The sequence below is a fragment of the Pelodiscus sinensis genome, chromosome 11, assembly GCF_049634645.1.
Source record: "Pelodiscus sinensis isolate JC-2024 chromosome 11, ASM4963464v1, whole genome shotgun sequence".
Taxonomy (NCBI): Eukaryota; Metazoa; Chordata; order Testudines; family Trionychidae; genus Pelodiscus; species Pelodiscus sinensis.
In genome coordinates this window covers 50,911,121-50,923,808 of record NC_134721.1, presented here as the reverse complement: position 1 = coordinate 50,923,808, position 12,688 = coordinate 50,911,121, and the positions used below count along the sequence as shown (strand labels likewise).

The 12,688-nt window shown below is 40.3% G+C and overlaps 1 protein-coding gene across 1 annotated transcript in view; it reads left to right on the top strand.

Moving 5' to 3' along the window:
• FAM120A (family with sequence similarity 120 member A) overlaps positions 1-12,688 on the top strand; it is a 111,169-nt gene that overhangs the window by 44,799 nt on the left and 53,682 nt on the right. The window contains exons 5-9 of the mRNA XM_075939695.1: positions 604-700; positions 2,788-2,885; positions 3,178-3,461; positions 4,608-4,695; positions 5,111-5,335. Coding sequence (XP_075795810.1) covers positions 604-700; positions 2,788-2,885; positions 3,178-3,461; positions 4,608-4,695; positions 5,111-5,335 — 792 coding nt within the window. The remainder of the gene's footprint in view (positions 1-603; positions 701-2,787; positions 2,886-3,177; positions 3,462-4,607; positions 4,696-5,110; positions 5,336-12,688) is intronic.

Here is a 12,688-nt window from a genome sequence, read left to right as displayed (position 1 = left end):
CTATGGTGATTGTTAATAAAAGTGGGTGTTATAGCTACTTAATTGCCATGTTGATAATTAGAAATAGTTTTTTGTACAAGCATGCCATAGTAAGATGTTAGTTTGATCCATAGATACTACATTTATATTTATATGATATGGTATAGATAAGCATGTTTACAGTACAGACAGTCCCCGGGTTACATGGATCCGACTTACATCAGATCCCTACTTACAAACGGGGTGAGGCAACCCCACACTAGCTGCTTCTCCCCAGCAGACCAGGGAGACACAAAGCTAGTGCCCCCCCCCCCCCCCCCAGCAGACCAGAGAGACGCGAAGCTAGTGCCCCCCCAGCAGACCAGGGAGACGCGGAGTGGCTTTTCTCAGCAGACACCTCAGCTTGAGCATAAAGGACTGAGGGAAGTGAGGTGTGGGAGAATAAAACTGAGCTCTGGAGAAATGTTTGGCTAGAGTTTCCCCTACAATGTGTACCAGTTCCGACTTACGTACAAATTCAACTTAAGAACAAACCTACAGTCCCTATCTTGTACGTAACCCGGGGACTGCCTGTATTGTCACATGTATATTTCTTTACAAAGCCTGTTTTACCTTTTGTTTTAGTCTAGAACAGAAGACAAAGTTACTCGATTTAAGAGAGCAGTTGCATATTATTCAGCGACTAATAAACCTATGCCATTTCATCCACCACATTACCTAGGTAAGTAACAAGAATCTGTTTCAGAAAACTTAAGTTAATCTTAAATTAAAGATAGCAGTGTTGAGGAGGTGGTCTTTATGTTCATTATCTCTATTTTCATCAGGTTATCTTTAAAAGCCCAGGATTCACTGCAATGGTTCAAATTGTTTTTAAATAGGGTGGACAGGTTCCTCAAATTGAGTTTGCATTACAGAAACAACACTAATTGTCTTTCATTGTAAGAACAGTGCCTAATGCATTTGTGTTGAGAAGCAGGATACTTAAACTGTTAACAGGTGAAACCTGGGCAGCAACTCGAGCACAAAAATTGGTATACCTATACTTTTTGCACAAAACAAAAAAATTGCTCAACAATTTTGCCATCTGGCACTTTTTTTTTTTTTTTAAACAAACAAAAAAAAAGCACTGGCTTAAGTTAATTGTTACAACTAAAGCTTGAATAGAAGTGTTAAGTGTGTCCAAACAGTGTTGCAACTTGGAAAACATTTTCCTCCCAGTTTATTGTATAGCCTTGGTTTTTAATTAAATGAAGGGCTAGATAAAAAGTGTTATGACTGCAGTGTTAGGTATGCAGACATTTACTTGAACTCTGATACAGTGTGCATTTGTATCTCCTGGTGCTGCAGATTGAATGGTGTTGGCAGTCCATGCTACAACAGCTCCCCCTTAGAACCCTGACTTAGCTCTGTGTCCATTTACCTACCTTCGTTCGTCCTTCCCTGTGCAGTTAACACCCAGGCACTGTGGTTTCCGTCCTGTCTTCTGGGTTGCCACTATTTTTTTACTTCTTTTCCCCTTAGGCTCCTTTTGTTTTCCATGTTTGGACTCCTGAACTGTAACTCTTTTGAGATGGAGCCTGTATTAAGTCCCCCCCAAAACCTCCATAGGACTAGAATAGCTGAGTGTTTTTCAGTCTGTCACTTGGTGCCATCACAACTCACAATTACAGTTATTGCAACAATCTTTCATATTTTGCTAACCCTAATTAACCAGTTCATCTTGGGTGAGTTGCAAGCCCAAGCTAGTATGAAGAAGGTTGTGAGTATAAGGGAAGCTCTAAAGACAGGCTTTCATATTACAGTATATTAATCTACCTCGTATCCTTTTGAGGAAGATGGAAAGAAAATTGTTTCTTGCTAACAAAGATTGAGCGTTAATAGTGTTTTTCACTTTTAGAATATTGGCTGTCCAACAAGCATTCTATAGTTAGCGTCTAGAGAATTAAGAATTCAAGTTCCACTGCTTCTGTATTCTAGTTGAAATGTAATATGCAATCCACTTTCACTGAAGGGTCGTGTGACTTGAGTTCTAGATGTGATGGTATTTGGAAAATAAAAGTAGGCAGAATAATTGGAGGAGAGAGAGAAATGGAATCAAAATGGAGAGAAATTAAACCAAGTTAAAATCAGCTTGACACTACTGAGTTGCAGGGAGAATTATGTAGTAAAAATAGACACAGGAATAACACAAGAATAAATAAATTGAAAGGGTAGAATATATAAAAAAAAAAGATCAAAAGTAAAACTTAACGAGGTTTGTTAGGGTGTGTCTAGATTACATGGCTCTGTCGACAGAGCCATGTAAAGTAGTTTACCCGACATAGTCAATGAAGCGGGGATTTAATTAATCCCTGCTTCATTAAAATAAAAATGGCCACCGCGCTGTGCCGACAATCAGCTGATCCGGCACAGCATGGCAGTCTAGACGTGGATTGGTCGACAAGAGAAGCCTTTGTCGACCGCTCCGGTAAACCTCGTTTCACGAGGCATAAGAGACTCTTAGTGTTTCAGCAAAAGCAACAAGGAGTTTGGTGGCACCTTAAGGACCAACAGTTAAGAAGAGAGTTGTGTATCATGAAAACTTATGCTAATACATTTGTTAGTCTTTAAGGTACCGTCAGACTGTTTTGTTTTGTTTTTTCCCCGGTGAGGTTTGATTTTTTTAAACATATAGATTAGTTACTTAAAATACACATTAGACCATTTTGACCAGACTGCATGTGTGGGGATGAGTGTATATAATGAGTACTATTGCGTGTTTTCCCATTTTTATTTCCACCCTTTTCCCCCCATTTGCTATTTAAACAGCCAGACCAAATCAGTTTGGGATGCCTGGTATAGTGCCACCGTATGTTCCTTCTCAGATGCTCAACATTCCACAGCCCTCTCTACTAGCAAAACCTGTGGCAAGTATTTTCTTCTGCTTTTCTTGAATTAATATCCATTAGAAATGTTGTTTGCTAGACACATGAAAATTTAGATGAGGAAATAAAAACCTAGCCCATCTTTCACAACCAGATCTGATTGACAAAACTCATCTTTTAACTGTAGTTACTCTGCAGGCTCAAATGAAAACATTCATGAGTGGTCTGGAAGTCTTCTCTCCATATGTTAAAAATAGTCTATTGAAATAATAGAATTTGTATTATAACATCAATCTTTTTGTTGTTACCTTTATTTAAAAAAATACTATATTAGGCCCCTCAGATGCCCAGTCAGGGTGGAGCCCAAGGTCCGGGTCCATACCCATACAATCTCTCGGAGCAAGCCATCACCTTGGAAACAGGTGGGAAAAGTCTTTCTGAGCAGAACAACTACAGTAACATTCCTCATGAAGGAAAACATACTCCATTGTATGAACGATCCTCTCCAATAAATCCAGCTCAGAGTGGGAGCCCAAATCATGTGGATTCAACATATTTTCCTGCCTCTTCTACATCATCTTCCTCTGACAATGATGAAGGCAACGGAGGTGCTGTGAAGTAAGTAATGGATGAGATCATTCAGTAACTCCTTACCTATTTTCAAATACTTGACTAGTCGATTAGTTGGTTAAACTAAATTTAACATCCCTAATACTTACTAGCAGGCACGGCCCCCGCAGCTCCCAGTGACCAAGAATGGGGAATCATGGCCAATGGGAACTGAGAGAGCAGTGCCTGTGGACAGGGGGCAGGGTGAGGAGCCACATGTCCCTCCCTTCCCAGGAGTCACTGTTGGACATATTGGCCTCTTTTGGGAGTGGAATAGGGCGAGGGCAGGGGCGAGTCTTCATTAGTCCCTCTGTGTCACTGCCCAGGAGATGTACAAGGTAAGTGATGCTTGGCTGGAGCCCACATCTCAAAACCCTGCCCTGGCCCTGAGCCCTCTACATCCAAACTCATTTCTAGAGCCTGCACTATGAACCCTTTCCTGCATCTAACCCCTCTGTCCCAGACTCAGCACAGAGCCCCCCCTCATCCAAACCCTTTGGCCCAAAATTGGAGCATACACTCCCCTGAACCCTAATCCTGTGTCCCAGACTGGTGAAAGTGAATGAGAATGAGGGAAGGAGGGAGTAAAGAGTGAGTAGGGTGGAGCCTGAGAAGGGGTGGGAAAGGAGGCATGGCAAGGATATTTGGGTATGAGTTAGATCCTGGATCAGACAGTGATCTTGTGCTTGACAACTTACTCCACCTATCAGGTGGTTAATTAAGAACTGGAATGAGTTGCCTTGATTGTGGAATCTCATTCATTGGATGTTTTTAAGAGCAGGTTAGATAATCACTTATTAAGGATGGTCAAGAGAATACTTAGTCTTGCCTTCAGTGCAGGGGACTGGACTGGAAGACCTCTCATGGTCCCCACCCATCCTACAATTCTATGATTAACATTTGATCATTATAAAGGAAGCTTATGGTTCTTTTTTAATTACAATCCGGATATTAACAACATTTAACAATTATGGGGATGTTGCACTGCTCTCTAGACATTCGTGTATATTGGCATTTCTAATTTCTGTTGTGTCTTTCAAAATTAGAGTACTCATTGAGTGATAAAAATTCTCATTGATTATAAATACAGTTAAGATGCATCTTAACATTTTTTCAATAAATAATGTAGTTTTTCTTTTTTGTGCATTGGTTCAGCCATGTCAGTGGGAACAAAATGAGCTGGGAGAAAACAAGAACCCAATCGGAAAAGCAAGCACATGGAGACCCAGGAGACCAAACAAAGGTAATAACTTAAGTTCTATTTAAAAGGGGCAGTTGTGCACTTGAATTTTTTGAAAGCCATGTTCTGAGAAAACATCTTATTGAATAGTGTGCTTTGACTTCTTTAAAATAAGAAATCCTTAATTTTTTAAATAAGGATTTGTCTGTTTCCCTTTTGGTATTTAGAAAATCTGATGGCTACAGCACACAAATTACCTCAAATGGTCTGGGTCTCTGCATACCTTTCTGTGTGTGAAGGGATGTTCACATCTGCAAAACTTTGAAACTGATTAATCATAAAGAGCGGTCAATGCACATAGTTAACAAACTTTAATCTTTCAGTTATAGCAGCTTTAGGAATTTGTGCCTTTTTTCTGTTATAGTATAAGTTTGTTTTTTCTTTATACTCAATAAAATCTTTGTATGATATATTACAGGCAGAAGGTTCCTCGACTGCCTCTTCAGGAAGCCAGGCAGCCGAAGTCAAAGGGAATCAAGCCAATAGTCCACAAATCCCATGTCTGTTGTCAATGCCCACCAGGAACCATATGGATATTACCACCCCTCCATTACCTCCTGTAGCACCTGAAGTATTAAGAGTGGCAGAACACAGGCACAAGAAGGGATTAATGTATCCCTACATCTTTCATGTCCTAACCAAGGTATGACTCTAACCTCAGGTATTGTGAAATAGTGATTCTGTGAAGGTGTCCATACTTAAATATCTGACCGGATAGAAGGTTTTTTTTCCAACATTTGGCCTCGTGTAGATGGGACTGTCAATACCAGTGGAATCAGTGTAGTTTGAATGGGATTTCCCAAAGCTGTGTGTTTAGAAATGATCAGAGATCAGCAGTGTCTCCGGGTGTGTCCAGACAGCTGTGCTATTTCGGGATACTTTAGGTATCCCAAAATAGCTTTTTCTGCGTCTTGACAGCGCACCTGTTATTTCAAAATAGCTTTTGAAATAATAGGTGCACTATTCTGACATACCTTAAGGGACATTTAGGAAAAGGCAGGATTCAGTCCAAATCTCCCTCTACATACAGGCAGAAAAGGTCCTACAACTTGATTCTTCTGACTTGATCTCATCCTCTCATACTCCTATTGAAAGCAGTTTAATGCCACCAGTAATTCCAACCACAACAACTGTGACAGCAATAAGTCCAGTCACTGTATTTTTAACTATATTGTGTTGTTCTCACCGATATCTTTAAAACCAGAATATCATTTAATTAGCAGATGCGTATTCCATGATCTGTTTGAGACACAGCCTATTTCTTTGCTATGTTTACACAGTGCCTTGCCCAATGGGGCTGGGATGTCTCTGTGCATAAATAACATTGACTGAAGAAATTAGTTATCCAGCAGTGACTTCATTGATGTCTGTGACGTTGCACTTTCAATGCACTTTGTTAGTTTTTTGGCCTGACATAAATGCAGTAACTCAGTTTGTTTGAACAAACAACAAGGAGTCCAGTGGCACTTTAAAGACAAACACGTTTATTAGGGTATCGGGCATAAGCTTTTGTGAGCTACAATTCACTTCCTCAGCTACTGAAGAGAAAATAAAGAGGATTTGCAGGACTCACCTGATACAGTCTAATCTCCATGTGAAAAAAAGAAAAAGTAGCTACTTGCTTCCTGCCCAGCTCTCCCATAGTGATACTACTTGTTAATCAGGGTACCTGAGACTATCTCCTTGAGAACGTTGCATGGAGTTCTTTATTCTTCAGGTGCTTTCACATGTCCATTCCAGTGTTGGTATGTGCATACCCTGAGCACAGCTGCTAGAATTTTTCCCCCACAGGTAAAATTGGCTCCTTTCTGGCGCCTTTCCCTCATAGCCTCAGTATAAAGGTTGCTTTTGAGCCCACTTCCCCTTCAGTTTCATCTTCCCACCCGTGACAGTTGTTGGAACCCTTTATTTCTCAGGCATTTCATCTCCTTGTGATTTTCTCCATTGTTTAGTTTAAATGGGTGTTGTAATTTCGTAGTTAGGAATTAGTTGTTTAGTAGTTTTTAGGATTTAACTCGTTTCAGACACCTCGGTGCTTAGTGGCATCCTTGGCTTCTTGTGGGGGAGGGGAGACATGTTTCAGTGGCCAGGTTTCAAGCCCTCCACCTCCTGTGGTAAGTCTGTCCCTTTGAGCAACTCTCATTCGAGCAGTCGCACGTGTAGGGGGGAAGCTCATAGGGAAAACTGCTGTCAGATCTGCAGGGGTTGAAGACCCACCCCCAAACCACGAAGCACTGAGCTGCACAGGCTCTTGGTCCCTGTGGTGCTGCTGCTTTGACACTGGGAAAGAGATGGCCCTGATGCCAAAGGTGGAAGGAGACAGGAATAGAGCGAGATCTGCGTTGGGCTGCTCTTCATCTCTGGCACCGCATTATCGAACTCTGGTGCTGCAGCAAGTTCCTCTGATGCCTGCACAGGAGCTGCATCCTTAGGGCTGACAGTGTTCCAGCCAGTTTGCTGTAGGTTTTTACGGTGGCCAGGGTTCATCCTACTCTTCTGGTACTGATGGCTCCAGTGGGTCAAAAGTCGGTACTTTTGGTGCTTCCAAACAGCAGAGTATTATCACTAGGACCTCCTACAGTGCTGAGCCTGCTACTTAGGGGAAAACTCTTCTTGATCACCTCAAGATCTAACCTCGATGACCTTCTTCCGTACCAAGAGGCATAGCACCACCCTGGTCTCTCCATTGAATTTCGTCATTCTCGGAGGTGCAATCTTACTCCCCTCATCAGTACAGCTTATCTTGGTGCTCCCCCAGTCATTTCTGTTCCACCAATTCCCACTACTTGGTCCATGGGGACCAGAAGCTATTTAATGCCCCTTTTGGAACCCTTGCAGGATCCCCCACTACGCAACACTTCCTCAAGATGCCCTTGGAGGTTAGGGCACGAGCAGTATCATACAGAGAGGCTCCAGATCCAGACTCTAGTACTGAGCTTGGCACTGAGCCCCAGAAGGAAACCTTGCAGGTTCCTGTGCGTGCTGCCATACCAGTGGAGGCTTGTCAGCCTGTTTTACCTGCCGCCACTATCTCTCTGGACAAGACAATATTGACATTGGGTGTCTCCCCTCACAAGATGACTATGAAGCATACAAGGACTTGTTAAAAGCATGTGGCCTTGTACTTGGGGTCCAAGGGAAAATGGTCAGGGAGACAACACATAGTCCCTTGGACATTTTGATGCTAGTGGGCCCCTCTAGAGTGTGTCTGCCACTTGATGAAGCCATACTGGATCTGAACAAGGCCCTGTTATAATCCTCTGCTTCCTTCTTTCCTGACAGCAAAGTGCACAGAGTGAAAGCATTTTGTACTTGCCAAAGAGTGCAAATTCTTTTCTTACCCCCTCTCCAGGGATCCCTGTTTGTAGCGGTCAACAAAAGGGATGGCCACGGAGAGGCAAGTTCTAAGTCTAACTGTGAAGGACCCAAAATTGGCAAACCAGAAATTTAATAATTTTGAGTATCCAAACCTTCTATTAATCTTTGCATAGCTTATTTTTTGTCACGGAACTCTGTTTTGTCAAATGTATGCTTAGCAATGTATTTCTGCACAAAATGGACATTAATGCAGTGCAGTGATTAAGAATTTAAAAACGAGTAGTCCTATGGCACCTTAGAGACTAACATTATATGAACTTTCATGGGCAAAACCCACTTCTTCAGATAAGCTGGAGTGGAAGAAAAAAAGGGAATCCAGAATTTATAACAGAAAAAGAAGGTAGAGGAAAAATGGTATGTCAGTTTTAGTGCTGATGATAATGAGGCTAATTGGTGGGCCTTATTAGCACCAGCACTACAATTGACATGTATTTTTTTCTCTCTTCCTTCTTTTTCTGTTAAATTCCATTTTTCTTTTTTCCCCCACTCCAGCTCATCTGAAGAAGTGGGTTTTGCCCATGAAAGTTCATGATACTACATATATTTGTTAGTCTCTATGGTGCCACAGGGCTACTCGTTGTATTTAAAGACACAGACTAACACAGCTATCTTGCTGATAATGATTGAGAATTGACATATTTAAATGTGCCTGCATCAAGATTTAGTTTTGTATTTCCTAATTTCATTGTGTTCCAGTTCTCAACCATAATATGGCATTGATAAATTTTTTTCTCCGTTTAATTTTCTTATCTGTATAAAGGAAAAGACACAAGTAAAGGTGGGTGGGAACAAATGTCTTATTAATTTCATTGTGACATCAAATGCTATATTTGATATTGTGGTATTTAAACATACTATCTGAATATATGATAATAGATAGCAGAAAAATATCCAAGCAATTAAACATCAGTAGAAGAATTATCCTGTGAGGAATCACTTCCAGAAATAAATTAACTTAGGGGCCCTTGCATTGAATATAGTTGGATAATCAGTATTTAAAGACTGATCTGTTTTTTCAGTGCATAGAAATATGTGTAATATGATTGCATTGCCATGTAAAGTGTTGCGATATTATTATTAGAAATAATAGATTGTTTTTAACTGATCTCATTATTGGTTTCCAGAATCTAAATTTGTCTCTAGCTCTCATGTTTGTGGGGAAACCTTAAAAACATAACTGTTACTGATGCAATGTTTCTTCTTTTTCAAACACAAATGAGGTGTTTGCTCATTTCATTCCACGATAGCTGAGCGCACATACCTAGCGTGGAATGGACATGAGCAAACACAACTCGAAGAACACCAGCTTCAGAAAAAGGTTGCAGTCTTTTTCTGAGTTTCCCAAGAGTCTAAAACCAAGATCTGAGAGGTGTGAATGCTGAAGTCTTTTGACAATTTAAATGATCATTTTATCAGAAACACTTAACTAATATATGCATTTGTCATTAAAAAACAACAAAAAGTCTGGTAGCACTTTAAAGACTAAACAAAACATGTAGATGGTATCATGAGCTCTTTCGTGGGCACAGCCCACTTCTTTGTCATTGTTGGATGTAGTGGCCAATATTGGGGAAAGATGCAGCTAGTTGCTACCACAGATTATTTACTCTTTCGCCTCTAAATTGAAAACACCTCTGCCCTCCCCTAAATGGAGGGGAGGGTATAGTTCATCCCCTTTTAAGTACCAAAAGCCTTGACTACTTCCAGAGTACCAAACACAGCTTTTAAACCTTTATGGGTACCAAAAGCCTCAAGGACCCCCTACCCAGTTTCCAGAAATCACCTGCGTTTCCCTTCCAATGTCTACAAAACAGTTATTTTGTCATCACAACAAACTGCAGCATGTTGAAAACCTAAAATGCGAGAGGAAGAGGGTTGAGGAAACATACTGTGTTATGTAGGTTATCTTGCCATGTGACTTCACGACTGTTGCTGCTGCTTGAACTATAGCTGGAATGTAATTCAAAAGCAAAGGACAAAATAAAGCTTTAACTGGGGGTAGAATGTCTGAGTATATATAAAGAAAATATTGAATATTTATACTCATTGATGTGTTTGTATAATATGTAATGCTGTAGAGAAAATTGGGATTTTAACACCTTAAATTGAGACTTTGTAAGGGAAAAATAGGAAAATTAAAACCATTCATTAAGAGGCCTATTTAATTTTTTTTTAAAGGGCGAAGGGTACAGTGGGGTGACTGTTGGAATTTTACTAGGGATTTAGAATGCTGTTGATCTACTTGTGCAGTTCACATTGGTGTTTGTGACATTTCTCTGTGTGCTTGATTAAAATAGTCTGTGACCCTGCAGAAATTGGTGGTGCAGACTTCTGTCAGAACAGAATAGAAATAAGGATTAGTTAAAATTTAAATTTCTTAACAGATAGAAAGTAATGTTAATTGTTTGCCTGGTAACTCTTGATTGTCTGCTTAATTTTAAGTGGTCTCCTATTTTGTGTGTGAACTCCTTATAGTTATAATTTATCTCAACTTGTATTCAGCTTAGATATTCTGGTTACATCCCCCAGACTTGAAGAAGAGCTCTATGTAGCTTGAAAGATATTACCTCATCTGCCATGTCTCTCTCAGTAAAAATAAACCCAATCATCTTTTAAATTCTGGGTGTGGTATAATTTGTGGTAAGCGGAGAAAAGTTTGCATTAAAATCTACTTTGCTAAATTTAACTTATTCCTGTTCTTTTAGACTGCAACCTTTTGTGGTTCAAAAAGTTTATAGTTATGTCAGTATTATTTCCCTGCAAACCTAAGACAGACTGGTGATCTTCATCTTTCTGTATGTAGCAGATTTCAGTTTCAGTACAGTTACCCTAATGATAAAGTTGAAAGACAAGGTAGCATGTATGGACTAATTTAAGATGCTCCTTGTGTAAATGACCTCCCAAAAACTGGTGGGGAAAAGTGACTTCACAGTTTTGGAATGAAAGAGGTTTTTTTTTTTTTTTTTTTTTTTAATTTCAGTGCCCAAACACTTGCTGATATGATATATTCATAAGTAGGGATGTGTGAATCTTTGATTTAAATACAAATCCAGACATTTTAAATTATGAATGAATGAATCAAACATTCATCTACACAACAGAGTAAGTTTTAATTTCCACAGACAAGGACATTGCAGCTGATATGTGGACATAGAGTAATATAACTCCAGCATTCCTCAGCCTAACTTCTACTGGTATTGCTAGTAAATGTACAGATGAGCCTTTGTGACACTAGAATGGTTTTGACAGCAAGCACACAGGCACTACTATTTTTCATAACTTTAAAAATATGCTAGCTAGCAGCAATGTAGATGGCCAGAAACAGTGGCCTTGTTCACTATGGAAACACTGTTAACAGTAAAAGAAAAACAAAACAAGCTTTCAACAATTGTAATATTTATAGGATGAGCTGTTTGTACACGCCCTGCCGCTGTGCATTCATCATGATGATGATTTATTGAAAACTGTTCAGTACAAGTTGGTGATTGGTAAAATAATTTAAGCATTATTCTGTTACACCCTCCCAAATCTAACAGAGGGATATAGGATTCTGTGTAGATCAGGGGTTCCTAAACTTTTTGACATGGGGAACAGTAAATCCATTCACAAACTTTTGGAGGACTGGTAACGTATATTTGCATATTCATTAATCAAATGATGAATATTCAAATAAGTTGTTTCTGATCCTCCCAAAACTCCCAGTTCCAGCTTTAGCAAAGCTTGATATGGTCACCCACAATATTCTTGCCAGCAAGTTAAGGAATATGGTTTGGATAAATGGACTGTAAGACAGACAGAAAGCTGGTTAGACCAGGGTTTCCCAAACTTTTTACTTTAGTTGGAACCCTTTTTTTTCAGTACTGCTTTTTGCAGCCCCAACACATAAAAAACAAACTGAGAAAATACCAGACATATAATATGTCTGGTATTTTCTCATTAGGTAAGTTTTATTATTACTAGATCTATCAGTTTGTAGTTTCTAACTGCCTGGATGGTAAATGTGCTCAGACTGCATGAGTGTGTCTACCAGCCAGACAGTTCGCAACTACTTGGGGGGGGGGGGGGGGTGTGGGGGGGGGGGAGACAATAGGATCCCCGGGCCAGACTAACTTGTGCTTTGTGCGGTGGGGGAGTGGGGCAGCACCGCGAGATCTACATATGGCTGGGTCAGTCCCACTCCCCGGTACTGGGCCACGGCCCATAGTTTGGGAAACGCTGGCCTAATGAGATTGCGGTATCTCCATCACTGGAGATATTTAAGACCAGGTTAGATAGACACCTGTCAGGGATGAGCTAGGGCAACTCAACTTTGGAAGCCCCAGGGGCCACACTGATGCTGAGGGCCTCAACTTAAGTGTGGTTGCATATGCAAGCAAATCTATACAAATAGCTTCTCTCACACTGACAGGCATGAATACAAAGATTAAGGCAAGACTACACAACACACAGGCCCCATTTGAGTCAGTTCTGCTGATATTAATAAAATTCAATATTTACCCAATTTCTACCCATGTGACAGCACTTCTCGTGAGCAATGACAGTCCAGGAATGTAACTACTAAAACACATATCTGCAGAAGATCATTACACTGACTACTTTTTTGTTTCGGCTTCCACTC